The sequence below is a fragment of the Hemiscyllium ocellatum genome, chromosome 20, assembly GCF_020745735.1.
Source record: "Hemiscyllium ocellatum isolate sHemOce1 chromosome 20, sHemOce1.pat.X.cur, whole genome shotgun sequence".
In the NCBI taxonomy this organism is placed as follows: domain Eukaryota; kingdom Metazoa; phylum Chordata; class Chondrichthyes; order Orectolobiformes; family Hemiscylliidae; genus Hemiscyllium; species Hemiscyllium ocellatum.
The window spans coordinates 19,536,721-19,554,199 of record NC_083420.1 but is presented as its reverse complement, the minus strand read 5'-3'; the positions used below and the strand labels follow the sequence as shown (position 1 = coordinate 19,554,199).

At 42.6% G+C, this 17,479-nt stretch overlaps 1 protein-coding gene across 1 annotated transcript in view; it reads left to right on the top strand.

Annotated features, from left to right (window-relative positions):
* LOC132825581 (uncharacterized) overlaps nucleotides 1-14,555 on the top strand; it is a 46,853-nt gene extending 32,298 nt beyond the window's left edge. Inside the window, exons 13-18 of the mRNA XM_060840961.1 lie at nucleotides 1,781-1,941; nucleotides 5,121-5,294; nucleotides 6,008-6,149; nucleotides 6,308-6,495; nucleotides 7,154-7,295; nucleotides 12,825-14,555. Of these exons, the coding sequence (XP_060696944.1) occupies nucleotides 1,781-1,941; nucleotides 5,121-5,294; nucleotides 6,008-6,149; nucleotides 6,308-6,495; nucleotides 7,154-7,295; nucleotides 12,825-13,003 (986 nt within the window). The 3' untranslated portion in view covers nucleotides 13,004-14,555. The remainder of the gene's footprint in view (nucleotides 1-1,780; nucleotides 1,942-5,120; nucleotides 5,295-6,007; nucleotides 6,150-6,307; nucleotides 6,496-7,153; nucleotides 7,296-12,824) is intronic.
* Nucleotides 14,556-17,479: the final 2,924 nt, after the last annotated feature.

The following is a 17,479-nucleotide window of genomic DNA, read 5'->3' as shown; positions in this document are numbered from 1 at the left end:
ACATCGCCACCCAGTCACCCCACGTACTAACCAAACCTCCCCCTGACCTGCTTTCCTGCTGTTGGCCTACCTGCATCTGGCTGTCCCGCATACTGACTGATCCTTTCTCCTGGCCAGCATTCCTACAGACCGGCCAATGACTGTCCGGCTCCCAGCCTCTCTGCATATTAACTGGTCCTCCTCCGGTTGGCCTTCCTATGGCCTGCCATTGGTCGCCTGACTCAGTCTCCCTGTACTGACCAGTCTGCCCTATCATAGATTCCTAAGAGGACACTGTCAGTTGCCTGGCTCTGCCTGCCCCATATACTGACAGGCTCCTCCTGGCCTGCTTTCCTCCAGGCTGGTCATCAACTCTCTGGCCCTAAAACACTCCTGTTTATTTATTTTTTGGGTTTTTTTTGCATGAACAGAACTTCTGACACTCCTGTTAATTTTTTTTAAACACCCGCACTACTGCCTAATTATGGTAGTGCTTATATTTTTCCCCCAGCACCCATGTTGTGTGTGTGCAGGTGTGAGATACAGTGAAAGACACAAGGTGCACAAATCTTTATTCACTTTCCACCACCAGGAAGAAAGGAAACACCTGAGTGGCCAGTAACAAGCAGTGCCCTTCACATCAAAGGGCAATGCTGTGTGATCAAACAGTGAAGGGGAGGGATAGGATTAAATCAAAATAGAATTCAATTGGGAAATAATACACTCCACTCCCTGCGGGGCCCACCTTTCCCTGAACAACTCCAGGGTGCTGGTGGACACCGCGTGCTCCTTCTCCAGAGACACCTGGGCTCTAATGTAATCATGGAAGAGGGGCAGGCAATCTGCCCTAACGACCCCCTCCTCGGCCCGCTGCCTGGACCTGTTTATAGCCAGTTTGGCCAGACCCAGGAGCAGACCCACGAGGAGGTCTTCAGACCTGCCCTCCCCCCTCCGCAGTGGGTGTCTGAAGATCAGGAGCGTGGGACTGAAGTGCAACCAATAACAGAGAAGGAGATTTTTGAGGAAATCAAAAAGGGATTGCAAGCGCCCATTCCTGATATGTACATGGTCCATGGACTCCACAGCACCACAGCACAAGCAGTGGGGCTGGGAGTCTGTGAATTACCGCAATATGCACCTGCAGGGGACCACTGCGTGCAGTACCCTCCACCCCAGGTCCCCGAGAGAAAGGGGGAGGACTCCTGCGTAGGGAGCCCTCTACTGGAAAATATTCCTTTTTTTTTTTACTTTTTTTGTTTTTTTTTGTTTCTTTACAACCCCCACACTACTTCCTAACTGCCATAGTGCTTATTTTTCCCCTAGCACCCATGTTGTGTGCATGCAGGTGTGAGACACAAAGTGCACAAAACTTTATTCAATTTCCACCACCCCAATGGCCAGTGACAAGCAGTGCCCTTCACATTAAAGGGCAATGCTGTGTGATCAAACAGTGAAGGGGAGGGAAAGGATTAAATCAAAATAGAATTCAACTGGGAAATAATACACTCCACTCCCTGTGGCGTCCACCCCTCCCTGAACAACTCCAGGGTGTCGGTGGACACTGCGTGCTCCTTTTCTAGAGATACCCGGGCTCTGACATAACCACGGAAGAGGGGCAGGCAGTGACCTTAATGACCCCCTCCATGTCCCACTGCCTGGACTTGTTTATTTCTGCCAACCAGGACTCCCTGTTTGGACCTAGTTAACAGCCCAGGCAGGTCCACCTGGCTAACCTCATTACAATCACTCCATAAATGGTCAATACTCGATTGGGTGTCATGTTTTCAAATTTCTTTTGCAGGCCAACCATTCAATCCAACTATTCAACTGAACTCTGCTGTGGCCAATATAATTTGTTCTATAGTTTTTGGTGACAGATTTGATTATGAGGATGAAAAGTTTGTCAGTTTAGTAAAGAGAGTGAATGAGAACATTCAACTTGTCGGTTCACCTGTGGTACACGTAAGTTTCATCTTTCATTTGAATTGTATTCTCGAAGAGATCATTTGCAACTTGCAGTAAATGGAAGGGGTCTGTACGTGGAGCCTCAGTATATTTGTGGTGCAATATATTTGGTCATTAATTGCCCAATAAAGGCCTTAATTGGCGTGAGGATAGGCAGGCTGCACTAGGCCTGCCCCTCCTACACATAACAGGGTGGGCAGGTTTGGGGATGGGCAGGTGTGTGCCAATGTCATTCACAAAAGTTTACAGCCTCCTGTGACTGTAAACCTGCTCATGAAACTATACCCATCAACTCCACTTTGAATAGATTCAATAAATGTTGGCCTGGAGAGTAGATTCCAACGGTTAATGACACTTTGAGAGAACGAATCTGTCCCCATCTCTGCGTTTTTCAAACAATTTCTTACTTTCAAATTTGTAGTCTCTGTTTTAAATATTTTGACACGTGAAAATATCCTCTCAATACCCGTCAAGCTGCCTCTGGAAGATGCCTCTTATTCATTGAAACTGAAACAGCAGCCTGTCCAACACAGAAGGAGAACAGAAGTGAGTTAAACAGTCAGGGCAGGCAGGGACAAGGTAGGACTCATAAATTAAACTGCATTTATTTCAATGCATGGGGTAAAAAGTGAGGTCTGCGGATGCTGGAGATCAGAGCTGAAAATGTGGTTGCTGGTTAAAGCGCAGCAGGTCAGGCAGCATCCAAGGAACAGGAAATTCGACGTTTCAGGCTGGCCTGAAACGTCGAATTTCAATGCATGGGGCCTAACAGGGAAGGCAGATGAACTCAGGGCATGGTTAGGAACATGGGACTGAGATATCATAGCAATTACGGAAACATGGCTCAGGGATGGGCAGGACTGGCAGCTGAATGTTCCAGGATATAAATGCTACAGGAAGGATAGAAAGGGAGGCAAGAGAGGAGGGGGAGTGGCATTTTTGATAAGGGATAGCATTACAGCTGTGCTAAGGGAGGATATTCCCGGAAATACATCCAGGGAAGTTATTTGGGTAGAACTGAGAAATAAGAAAGGGATAATCATCTTATTGGGATTGTATTATAGACCCCCCAATAGTCAGAGGAAAATTGAGAAACAAACTTGTAAGGAGATCTCAGCTATCTGTAAGAATAATAGGGTGTTTAAGGTAGGGGATTTTAACTTTCCAAATGTCGACTGGGACTGCCATAGTGTTAAAGATTTAGATGGAGTGGAATTTCTTAAGTGTGTACATGACAATTTTCTGATTCAGTATATGGATGTACCTACTAGAGAAGGTGCAAAACTTGACCTACTCTTGGGAATTAAGGCAGGGCAGGTGACTGAGGTGTCAGTGGGGGAGCACTTTGGGGCCAGTGACCATAATTCTAATCGTTTTAAAATAGTGATGGAAAAGGATAGACCAGATCTAAAAGTTGAAGTTCTAAATTGGAGAAAGGCCAATTTTGACAGTATTAGGCAAGAACTTTTGAAAGCTGATTGGAGGCAGATGTTCGCAGGTAAAGGGACGGCTGGAAAATGGGAAGCCTTCAGGAATGAGATAACAAGAATCCAGAGAAAGTATATTCCTATCAGGGTGAAAGGGAAGGCTGGTAAGTATAGGGAATGTTGGATGACTAAAGAAATTGAGGATTTGGTTAAGAAAAAGAAGGAAGCATATGTCAGGTATAGACAGGATAGATCGAGTGATTCCTTAGAGTATAAAGAAAGTAGGAGTATACTTAAGAGGGAAATCAGGAGGGCAAAACGGGGACATGAGATAGCTTTGGCAAATAGAATTAAGGAGAATCCAAAGGGGTTTTACAAATATATTAAGGACAAACGGGTAACTAGGGAGAGAATAGGGCCCCTCAAAGATCAGCAAGGCGGCCTTTGTGTGGACAGAAAATGGGGTAGATACTAAATGAATATTTTGCATCAATATTTACTGTGGAAAAGGATATGGAAGATATAGACTGTAGGGAAATAGATGGCGACATCTTGCAAAATGTCCAGATTACAGAGGAGGAAGTGCTGGATGTCTTGAAACAGTTAAAGGTGGATAAGTCCCCAGGACCTGATCAGGTGTACCCAAGAACTCTGTAGGAAGCGAGAGAAGTGATTGCTGGGCCTCTTGCTGAGATATTTGTATCATCGATAGGCACAGGTGAGGTGCCGGAAGACTGGAGGTTGGCAAACGTGGTGCCACTGTTTTAGAAGGGTGGTAAGGATAAGCCAGGGAACTATAGACCGGTGAGCCTGACCTCAGTGGTGGGCAAGTTGTTGGAGGGAATCCTGAGGGACAGGATGTACATCTATTTGAAAAGGCAAGGATTGATTCGGGATAGTCAACATGGCTTGGTGCATGGGAAATCGTGTCTCACAAACTTCTTTGAGTTTTTTGATGAAGTAACAAAGAAGATTGAGGGAAGAGCAGTAGATGTGATCTATATGGACTTCAGTTAGGCGTTTGACAAGGTTCCCCATGGAAGACTGATTAGCAAGGTTAGATCTCATGGAATACAGGCAGAACTAGCCATTTGGATCCAGAACTGGCTCAAAGGTAGAAGACAGATGGTGGTGGTGGAGGGTTTTTCAGAGGAGAGGCCTGTGACCAGTGGAGTGCCACAAGGATCGGTGCTGGGCCCTCTACGTTTTGTCATTTACATAAATGATTTGGATGCGAGCAGAAGAGGTACAGTTAGTAAGTTTGCAGATGACACCAAAATTGGAGGTATAGTGGACAGTGAAGAGGGTTACCTCAGATTACAACAGGATCTGGACCAGATGGGCCAATGGGCTGAGAAGTGGCAGATGGAGTTTAATTCAGATAAATGCGAGGTGCTGCATTTTGGGAAAGCAAATCTTAGCAGGACTTATACACTAATAGTAAGGACCTAGGGAGTGTTGGTGAACAAAGAGACAGCATGTTTCCATGCTGTACATCTCTATGACTCTAATTCCCTTTTGAAAAATATTGAATTTGCACAACTGTTTCAGGCATTGTATGATGATAAAGACAGTAAAAAGTTATAATTATCCACAATGTTCAAAAACCACTGTATTTATCGAAGATTCATAATGTTTAAAAGATTTGTCTATCACTTTATTTTGAAATTGCGATTACTTCAATGTGAGCAGGTCATTAGTTCATTTCAATGTCTACCTTAATAACATGGTGTTATTTTGATTCTGTAGCTGTACAATGCATTTCCACTCCTGAGATTCCTTCCAGGAAGACACAATAAAGTGTTTGCCAATGCAGAACAGACTATGAATTTCCTCAAAAGCTTCTTCAAAGAAAACTGTCAGAAACTAGATGGCAATGACTTGAGGAGTTTTATCGATGTGTTCATGATCAGACAACAGAAGGTAAAAACCCCATAGTTTTTCAGAGTTTTGCCGCCTTCCCAAAGTTAAACTTACATATTTGAGAAACAAAAGTCAACTTTGTTCAGTTCAGCATTGGCATGATAGCCTAAATAGATTCCTTTTTTGATGCAAATGTATATTATTCAAGGTAAAGAGTGTGAAAAATGTTGTTCTTTTTCAGAAAGAGAATTGGCATTTACACTATGTCTTTCATCACCCCCAGGATGCCCCAAAGCATGTTACAGTTGGTGAAGTAGATTTGAAGTGTAGTCACTTTCTGATGTAGATTTGTCCAAGATCAATAAATCTGGTCAGAACCTCTGTGCTCTTTGTGGGAGTATGCCCTGCTAAACTTGCTCATACACTTCCTACAATATACTATTGGCTGCACTACAAAAAGCACTTGTTATTAACTTTAAGGTGCTTTGGAGCATCTTAAGATTTTAAGAAAAGCACAATGGAATAGATTTCTTTGTGATACATTGACCTCAGAGGAGACAGCGCCTCAGAATAACATCTTATCTGAAAGACTGCTCCTCTGACAGTTTGGCCTCCCTCAGTATTAGTGGTGTAACCATAGAGAAGCCTTGTTTTCCTGTCCCTTATTCTGAGCTGCAATACCCAATAATCAATGTGTCAGATTAAGTATACATCATAGGACTTACAGGTCTCAATTCAATTCTGAGTTATTGCACTGTCAATCTTGCTTTCAGGAATCAGGCAACCCGAATTCATACTTCCATGACGACAACTTACTGACCTCAACGAATAACCTGTTTTCTGCAGGGATGGAGACCACCTCAACCACTCTTCGATGGGGAATGCTTCTGATGATGAAATATCCAGAGATCCAGAGTAAGGAGCACTCTGATGAATTCTACTCTGGAGCTGACCTTGTTGAATGATTTTCAGTGTCTCATATTCTCTGTTTACTGTGATTGACATTTTGATGTTGTTCAAAAATATTTTCAATTAAGTACTTCCAATGACTTTAAAATGTGCTCGGATTTCAGGAAAGGTTCATGAGGAAATTATCAGAGTTATTGGATCGGAACGACATCCCAGAGTTGAAGATCGGAAAGATATGCCGTACACTGATGCAGTGATCCATGAAATCCAGAGGTTTGGGGACATCGTACCACTGGGCATAACACATGAAACAACAGCGGATGTAGACTTCAGAGGATACTTCATTCCAAAGGTACCCTCAGGAAAGGCTGGCTGCATTCAAGGCCTGATAGACAGACAATAGGGAGCAAGAAAGGGAACATTGAAAACTGATTGCAGTATGCATCATTAGAATATGAATGATTCAATCTCATCAACTTACGTTTGTCATTCTAATTAGAATTATATGGCAATGTCTGACTGCATTTGGATAGTTTATTAATGTTGCAATATGTACAGATAATAGATAAAAAAAAGAGTGGAGTGAAGAACAAAATTGAAAAATATGGCTTGATCACAACTTTGTATTTGCAGAGCCCCTCCTAATGTAGTAAATCAACCCAAGAGTCTTCAGAGTTATCGAAGAATAATTAACACCAAAAACCATAAAATGATAGACACAGACATGCAGCCAAAAGCTTAGCCGAAAGGCAGGTTTTGAGGAACTTGTTAAAAGAGGAGAAAGAAATAGAGAGGAGATTCCAGAGTTTAGGACCCAGACCACTGCAGGTACAGTCACCAATCCTGGAGCAGTTCAAATCAGGATGCTCAGGCGATTACAATTCGAATGTAAATGGTATTTCTAAATTTCAAATACATTTATCAATGAGCAACTGTACAATTATTTTGAATCATGCTGTTGCATTTTTATAATAATGACATAATACAGAAATGATATTTAATATTTGTAGGGAACCCATGTAATCCCATTGCTGTCCTCTGTGCTGTATGATAAAACCCAATGGGAAAAACCAAATGAGTTCAACCCATCTCACTTTCTGAATGCCGAGGGCAAGTTTGTGAAGAGAGATGCCTTCATGCCTTTCTCCGCAGGTAACATCACTGATTGACTTTTTAATGATATAATCCATCTCTGGCTGGGGCTAATAAGATCAGATCAAGGAGATGCATCGGTGAGGGAATTTCAGTCCTGCTAGGGCAGCACAATGGCTCAGTGGTAAGCACTGCTGCCTCCAAGCATCAGTGACCCTCCTCATATGCGAGTGGGTTTCCTCCAGGTACCTGGTTTCCCCCCACAGTCCAAAGGTGTGCAGGTTAGGTGGATTGACCATGCTAAATTGCCCATAGTGTCCAGGGATGTGCAGGTTAGATGGGGTAGCCATGGGAAGTGCAGAATTACAGGGATAAGGTAGGGGGATGGGTACATTGGGATGCTGTGGACTTGATGGACTGAATGGCCTGCTCCCACACGCTGTAGGGATTGTATGATTCTGTGCTGGGGAGAAAGGCACTGGTGGGGATGCTACTGTCCAAGCCGAGTCCAGTGCAATATCTGTGCACATAGTTTTTTAATGGAGGATTGAGTAGCAATCAGTAATGGGAAGCTGGGGTTATGTGTCTTTTCCCTAAGACTGCAAAAGCTTATTTATCGTCACAAAGGTGCGGATTAATTGCTGACACATCGGAAATGAATAAGCGTTCTTGATTAAAGCTGCACCTTTTCCAACAGTAGGGCATTTTAAAGTGCCTGTCGTCATTATTCTAGAATTATGATCATTATTGAAATGTTAGCAATCTGTGACCAATACACAATGGCAGACATGGCTGCAATTTAACGCATCCACTGGAAACCTGTCCCTGTGACAATGCAGCTCTTGCTTAATCCCATAGTGAGAGCATCAGCCTAGATTTCCTGCCTCAGGTTCTAGAGTGATGCTTCAACTTCCAACCTTCAAGATTTGTGCTACTCATATAACATAGACCGTTACAGCGCATCACAGCCCCTTTGGCCCTCAATGTTGCACCCACCCTTGAAAATAATCTGCTGCGGCCATCTAATCTGCACCATTCCATTATTATCCATATGTATGCCCATTTAAATCTAATCTAATCTAAATGCCCTTAACATTGGTGAGTCTACTACTGTGGCAGACAGACCATTCCATGCCCCTACTACTCTCTAGGAAAAGAAACTACTCCTAATATCTGTCCTAAATCTACCACCCCTCAATTTAAAGCTATGTCCCCTCGTGTTATCCCATAATACTCCATGTGCGGCCTTACTAGTGTCTTGTATAGCTGAAGCAGGACCTCGTGGCTCCGAAACTCCATCCCCCTATCAATAAACGCCAACTCACCTTCTTAACATATGCCTTCTTAACAAACCTATCAACCTGGGCGGCAACTTTCAGGGATTTGTGCCCCTGGACACCAAGATCTTTCTGTTCGTTGACACTGCCAAGATTTTTTACCATTACCCAGTACTCTGCATTCCTGTTATTCCTTTATAAGTGAACTACTTCAAATATTTCTGCATTAAGCTCCATTTGCCACTTCTCAGCCCAGCTCTGCATCTTATTCACGTCCCTCTGTAATCTACAGCATCCTTTGGCATTATCCACCACTCTGTCTACTTTAGTGTCATCTGTAAGTTTACTAACCCATCCTTCTACGCACACATCCAGATCATTTATAAAATTGACAAACAGCAGTGTCCCCTAAACAGACCCTTGCAGCACAACCCTGGTAACTGAGCTGCAGGATGAATATTTCCCATCAACCGCCACCCTCTGTCTTGTTTCAGCTAAACAATTTCTAATCCAAACTGTTAAATCACCTTCAATCCTGAAACAGAGTATTTGTGTAATAGCCTACCACATGGAACCTTATCAAATGCCTTGCTGAAGTCCATATGCACCACAGCAACCTCTTTACCTTCATCCACCTGTTTTGGCACGTTCTTGAAGAAGTCAGTAAGGTTAGTGAGGCGCAACCTATCCTTCACAAAACTGTGACTATCCCGAATCAAATTATTCCTTACAGATGATAAATCCTTCTCTACTAACCTTTTTCCAATACTTTACCCACAACTGAAGTAAGGCTCACTGGCCTAAAATTACCAAGGTTGTTCCAACTACCCTCCTACAACAAAGGAACATCATTTGCTATCCTCCAGTCTTCTGGTACTACTCCTATTGACAATGATGACATAAAGATGGAAGCCAAAGGCTCCGTAATCTCCTCCCTGGTTTCCCTGAGAATCTGAGGATAAATCCCATCCATCCATCCTAGGGGTCTTATCTATTTTCAGATCTTCCAAAATTGCTGAAACCTCCTCTTTGTCAACCTCAATCCCAACTAACCTTGTAGCCTGGATCTCCACATTCTGACTAACATTGACCATTTCCAATGTGAATACTGACAAAAAGTATTCATCCAGCGTTTCCCCATGTCCTCGGATTCCACAGACCACTTTCCACTCCTACCTTTGATTAGCTCTAATCTTACGCTCGTTATTCTCTTATTCTGGATGTACCTATAGAAGGCCTTGGGGTTTGCCTTGATCCAATCCACCAACAACTTTTCACGTCCCTTCCTGGCTCTTTTTAGTAATCTCTTTAGATCTTTTCTGGCTAACCTATAACAATCAAGCCCCCTATCTGAGATTTCACGCCTCATCCTCACATAAGCCGCCTTCTTATTTTTGACAAGAGCTTCAACTTAGAGTCATAGAGATGTACAGCATGGAAACAGACCCTTCAGTCCAGCTTGTCCACACTGACCTAATATCACAACCCAATCTCGTCCCACCTGCCAGCACCCGGCCCATATCCCTCCAAACCCTTCCTATTCATATACCCATCCAGATCCCTTTAAATGTTACAATTGTACCAGCCTCCACCACTTCCTCTGGCAGCTCATTCCAAACAGGTACCACCCTTTGTGTGAAAAAGTTGCCACTTAGGTCTTTTCTATATCCTTCCCCTCTCACTCTAAACCTATGCCCTCTAGTTTTGGACTCCCCCTACCCCAGGGAAGAGACTTTGTCTATTTATCCTATCCATGCTCTTCATGATTTTGTAATCCTCTATAAGGTTACCCTCAGCCTCCGACATCCAGGGAAAACAGCCCCAACCTGTTCAACCTCTCCCTATAGCTCAAATCCTCCAACCATGGCAACATCCTTGGAAATCTTTTCTGAACCCTTTCAAGTTTCACAATATCTTTCCGATAGGAAGGAGACCAGAACTGCATGCAGTATTCTGCCAGTGGCCTAACCAATGTCCTGTAGAGCCGCAACATGACCTCCCAACTCCTGCACTCAATACTCTGACCAATAAAGGAAAGCATACCAAACACCTCCTTCACTATCCTATCTACCTGCGACTCCACTTTCAAGAAACAATGAACCTGTACTTCAAGTTCTCTTTGTTCAGCAACACTCCCCAAGACCTTAACGTTAAGTGTACAAGTCCTGCTAAGATTTGCTTTCCCAAAATGCAGCACCTCACATTTATCTGAATTAAACTCCATCTGCCGCCCATTGGCCCATCTGATCAATATCCTGTTGTAATCTGAGGTAACCTTCTTCGATGACCACTGCACCTCCAATTTTGGTGTCATCTGCAAACTTACTAACTGTACCTCTTATGCTCACATCCAAATCATTTATATAAATGATGAAAAGTAGAGGATTCAGCACCGATCCTTGTGGCACTCCACTGGTCACAGACCTCCAGTCTGAAAATCAACCCTCCACCACCACCCTCTGTCTTCTACCTTTGAGCCTGTTCTGTATTCAAATGGCTAGTTCTCCCTGTATTCCATGAGATCCAACCTTACTAACCAGTCTCCCATGTGGAACCTTGTCGAATGCCTTACTGAAGTCCATATAGATCATGTCTACCACTCTGCCCTCATCAATCCTCTTTGATACGTCCTCAAAAAACTCAATCAAGTTTGTGAAACATGATTTCCCATGCGCAAAGTCATGTTGACCATCCCCGTTCAATCCTTGCCTTTGCAAATACATGTACAGCCTGTCCCTCAGGATTTCCTCCAATAACTTCCCTACCACCGACATCAGATTCACTGGTCTATAGTTCCATGTTTGTCCATACCACCCTTCTTAAACAGTGGCACCGCATTAGCCAACCTCCAGTCTTCCGGCACCTCACCTGTGACTATCGATGATACAAATATCTCAGTAAGAGGCCCAGCAATCACTTCTCTAGCTTCCCACGGAGGTCTAGGGCACACCTGATCAGGTCTTGGGGATTTATCCACTTTAATGTGTTTCAAGACATCCAGCACTTCCTCCTCTGTAATATGGACATTTTTCAAATGTCACTATGTATTTCCCTCCATTTTACATCTTCCATGTCCTTTTCCATATTAAAAGCTGATGTCTCCTGCAGCTCCACACAAATCTCGCTTTGCTGATTTTTGATGGGCCCTCTTCTCTCCCTAGTTACCCTTTGTCATTAATGTATTTGTGAAATCCTTTGGATTCTCCTTAACTCTATTTGCCAAAGCTACCTTATGTCCCCTTTTTGCCCTCCTGACTTCTCTCTTAAGTATACTCGTACTGCCTTGATACTTTTTCTAAGGATTCAATTGATCTATCATATCTATACCTGACATATGCTTCCTTTTTTTTTCCTTAATCAAACCCTCAATTTCTTTAGTCATCCAGCATTCCCTGTATCTACCAGCCTTTCCTTTCACCCTAACCGGATCTTGCCTAATCGCATCATAATTGCCTTTTCCCCCCAGTTATACCTCTTTCTTTGTAGTATATACCTGTACCTGCCCATTGCTATTGTAAACGTAACCAATTAATCTCAGTATTGCCAAAGTGCTCACATACCTCCAAATCTAACATCTAGCCTGTTTCATTCTCCAGTACCAAATTCAATATGGCATCGCCCCTTGTTGGACTGTCTACATACTGTGTCAGAAAACCCTCCTGCACGTGTTGAACAAATACTGACTCATCTAAACTACTTGAATTATAGTATTTCCAGTCAATATTGGGGAAGTTAAAGCCCCCATAACAACTACCCTGTTATTCTTGCTCCTATCAAGAATCCTTTCCCCTACATCCTGAAACAATTTGGAGGCCTATAGAAAACTCCTAACAAGGTGACCTCTCCTTTTCTGTTTCGAACCTCAGCCCAAACTACCTCAGTGGATGTGTCCTCAAGTGTTCTCTCAGCTGCTGTAATACTACCCTCAATTAACAATGCCACCCTCAACGCCCTTCTTTTACCATGATCTCTGTCCTTACTGAAACATCTAAATCCCAGAATCTGCACCAACCATTCCTATCACTCCATAGTAACTGTTCCATAACCGTTACAATGTTCACATCTACCTGACAATGCGATAAATTGCCGAGTTATGTCCTGAGCAGGACAAATCCAACTTGGCTAATTACCATTCCATCAGTCCACGGTCAATTATCAGTAAAGCGATGGAAGGTGTCATCAGCATTGTCATTAAGCATCACCAGCTCAGCAATAGCCTGCTCAGTGACGCCCAGTCTCGGTTCCGTCAGGGCCACCCAGCTCCAGACCTCATTACAATTGCTTTCACATTTTTTTGCACGTGTTTTTGCAGGTCGAAGGATTTGTGTCGGTGAGACCCTGGCTAAAATGGAGCTGTTCCTCTTCTTTACTACTCTGATACAAAAATTTAAGTTTCAAGTCCCACCAAATGTCAGTGAACTGGAACTCGAGTCTGGAGTGGGTTTTACTTCGTTCCCAAAGTACCAAACTGTGTGTGCTGTGCGTCGCTGATGAAGCCACCTCATTCATGATTTATGTGATTTTCATTCGCACAAACATTTAATCATCTGAATAATAGTGTTCCCTTGTTTCTTCACACAGTGCCTGTCAAATTGGGCTGAGTCATCGTCATTATATTTACTTTAACAATGTGATGTTCACTGTGCAAACTAGCTCTGTCACAAATCACAAAGGAGTCAGAAGGAGCAGTGAATTAAGAAACATGACTGTGAATTTCCTGAAGTTGCCCAGTGATTTATGCCCCAATTTTCATCACATAAATGGCATCAAATCCTTAATCTTGAAATTAAGTTTAATAATTTGTTAGATTCCCTGATTAATTGTCCATAGAATACATTGTGTAAAATATCCCTCTCACCCTAACCTGTGTATTAATTTAAGTTAAAGAGCTGGGTGTTTGACATTAAGTAATGGGAGGGTGTGAAATCTATTGTATCATTCCCAAGTTTGAGTGAAAATTCATTAAATAATTTCATTGACTTTTATAAACACATTACATCGAGCATTTACCATCAATCATTCTTAAATGGCACCTCCTGATGAAATTAACCACCTACCCCACCAATATGCCTGTTTGTTTAATGCATAAAGGTGAGCAGACATTTGTATAGTCAATAAATTACCCTGTAAGTAAACATGAAGGTTGTCAAATCTGGACATATTCCTGGAGGTTTAATTATTTAACCTCAAGTCTCTGCCTAATGTCACTTCCATCAGTTGACCATCCTGTGTCCTGCCCAGCCAATTATTGAACAGCCTCTTTGTTACACAGTTTGATCATTCTTCACTGTCAGCCTTTTATTCCCCCATTATCTTTTTTTTACTTAAATAGTAACTTCTCAAAAAAAAATCTTGTGGGCAAGTTTTTAACAGATTCGTAGCTCAGGTAAAAGGGTCAAAGTTCAAAAGAGATGGAAGGGGCAAGTTTTTAACACAGAGAATGGTAGGTGCCTGAAACATGCTGCCAGGGTTAATGCTGAAGGCAGATACGATAGGAGTGTTTAAAGGGATTTTAGATATGCACATGAATAAATATCTCCCTCCAGGGCTTTGGACCATTGGCAGGCAGAAAGGAATAGTTCAAGTTGGTGTCATGTTCAACACAACATCATGGGTTGAAGGGTCTGTTCCGTGCTGTACTCTCTATGTTCTATAAGTATATATATTTTAGTCTGCTTTTCAGTTTTGTCTTTGGGACTCATTTAAATCATAATAATAATGTATGGAAGGAGGCTTATTGTGCTTTTTTCTGACTCTTTGATGTAGCTTTCCATACTCTTTCCATGATTAGCCTGGGGAATTCTTCCCAACTGGGTATTTATACTTTTGGAAGTTCTGAGTAAGGCAGCAAAATCCAAGTCTTAACAACTCGCTGTGTAATTTTTTTCTTAGATAGCCTTGGACATTTTGTTAATTAAATTGATGATGCTGATGCCATTGAAACAGATTTTTTTTACCAACCAGTTTGGAGGAATACAATACAGACTTGCCTGCTGTCTGATAGAGTGAACATCTGCTTAATAAAATCTCTTGTAGTTTCAAATTCAGCAGTTCCCTCATCCTTCTTGAAATCTAACAATGGAAGAAAACTGGCAACAAGGAATTCATAGCAATGTTAAGGGAATCATCAGAATCCTGCTATTTCAGAGACAAGTGATGCTATCAGAGATTGACTGGTGTGAGGTTTAAGATGCCTTCACAGTTTGTCATATTGTACTCTTTCTGCCAGATTTTTTGGCTACTCATTCAAATTGTTTATATCTGACTGTAATTCCCAAGTAGCAAGCTCTCTATGTCATTTTCAGGATATGTTCTTACCTATCTTTCTGTCATCCGCAAATGTAGCTAGATTGTTCCTCTTATATAAATCATTGATATAAATTGTTAAAAACAGAGATCCAGCAGAGAATTCTGTCAGTCTCCACTCATCACATCCTGCTGGACAGGAAAAAAACTGTTTGCTCTCTGCTGTCAGCCAGCCCAACCTCTGGTCATGCATGGCCTCTGTTATGTCCTGCATCATGAGCTCCTACTCTGAACAGTAACCCTTTATGTGGCTTCCTGTCAAACATCTTCTGGAAATCCAAGTACAACATGTCTCCAGGCTCCAATTTATCCACAGTACATGATGCTCCTTCAAGGAACTTCAATAAATTGGTTAAGCATGATTCCCCTTTCACTAATCCATGCTGGCCCTTGTAATCTTTATCTTTCCTTCACGCTCAGCTATTATCTCCTCAGTGCTCAAATTCTGATGTTTTCTGAAGGGCAGACCTCCAGCTAACTGGCCTCTAGTTTCTCGTTCCCAGCGCCCCCCCCTTCTTCAATTGAAGAGTTTTATTTAATCTTTTCCAGCCTAATGGAACCTTTCCAGAATATAGGGAACTTTGGAAAATGAACATGAATGCATCTGCTACCTCATTAGCCACCTCTTTTAAGACCTTAAAGTTAAAACTTGTTAGTTCAGAGTTTCAGTTTGTTCAATACTGTTTCTCAAATGACTGTAATGTCACCATGTTTATGACTCCCTTCAATATAAATGATTTGGATGAGAGTTTAGGAGATATGGTTAGTATGTTTGTCGATGACACCAAGATTGATGGTATAGTAGACAGTGAAGTCAGTTATCTGGGAATGCAGTGAGAGTCTTGATTAACTGGGTCAATGGGCTGAGCAATGGCAGATGATGTTGAATTTAGTTAATTTTGGTAAGGCAAGCCAGGACAGGACTGACACAGTCAATGCTTGAGCCCTGGGGAGTGTTATTGAACAAAGGGATCTAAGGGGCTTCTTGAAAATGGAGTCACAGACAGGTTGGTGAAGAGTGCTTTCAGCTTGCGTGCTGTCACCAGTCAGTGCACTGAGTATGGGATCTGTGCTATTTTGTTGCAGCTTTAGAGAAGGTAGATAGCCATCAGCTTTTCCCTATGGTAGGGGAATCTAAAAATAGAAGGCAAAGGTTTAAGGTGAGGGGGGAGGGATACAGAAGGGTCCAGAAAGGTAATTCTTTCACACTGATGATGGAGAATGTATAGAACAGCCTGCCAGAGGTAATGATGGAAGTGAGTACAATTTCATCATTTAAGAAACATTTAGACAGGTACATGGATGAGATAGGTATGAAGGGATATGGACCAAAAACAGGCAAATGGGACATGTTCAAATTATGAAACTGGGTGGGATGGGCAAGTTGGGTTGAAGGGCCTGTTTCCTTGCTGTATACCTCTATGACTCCAGAATAACTGTTCCATAACCCTTACAATGTTGGCATCTACCCGACAATGTGGTAAATTGTCCAGTTATGTCCTGTCGATTATCAATAAAGTGATGGAAGGTGTCATCATCATTGTCATCAAGCAGCACCAGCTCAGCAATAACCTGCTAAGTGAAGCCCAGTTTGGGTTCCATCAGGGCCACTCAGCTCCAGACCTCATTCCAGCCTTGGTCCAAACATGGACAAAACAGCTGAATTCCAGAGGTGAGGTGAGCTGAGAGTGACAGTCTGTGATATCAAGGCCAAATTTCAATAAGTGTGACATCAAGGAGCCTGAGCAAAACTGGAATCAATGGATATCAGAGGCAAACTCTTCACTAGTTGGTATCAAGTCTGGCAGAAATGAAGGTGGTTGTAATTGTTGAAGTTCAGTCATCTCAGTTCCAGGACATTTTTGCAGGATTAGATTAGTTTAGATTAGATTCTCTACCGTATGGAAACAGGACCTTTGATCCGACAAGTCCACACTGACCCTCTAAAGAGTAACTCACCAAGACCAATTGCCCTATCCTATATTTACCCCGACTAATGTTATGTGCAGTTTAGCATGGCTAATTCACCTAACCTGTATGTTTTTGGATAATCAAGAGCTCTTTCAGTGTGTTGAAAGATTTGTGGGTTATTATAATGCCAAGGGGCCGGAGTAGTCTGGTCATCATCTCCGAGATGTCTTTATTGTAGGAGTTCCTCAAGGTAGTGTCCTCGGGCAACCAATCTTCAACTTCTTCATCTGTGACCTTCCCTCCATCAAAAGTTCTGGAATAGGAATATTTGTCAATGATTTGGGGTGTCACGGTGGCTCAGTGGTGCATATTGCTACCTCACTGCACCAGGCACCCAGGTTTGATTCCACCCTGAGGCGACTGTGTGTGGAACTTGCACATTTTCCCCATGTTTGTATGGGTTTTCTCCGGATGCTCTGATTTCCTCCCATAGTCAAAAGATTTGCAGGTGAAGTATATTGGGCAGGCTGAATTGCCCATTGTGTTTAGGGATGTGTAGGTTTGGTGGATTAACTATGGGGAATGCAGGGTTATAAGATAGAGGTTTGGTCTGGGTAGGATTCTATTTAGAGGGTTAGCGTGGACTTGATGGGCTGAATGGCCTGTTGCTACACTGTAGGGTAGCTATGTTCTCTGCTGATTACTACATATGCAGCACCATTTGTGACTCCTCAGATAATGAAGCAGCCC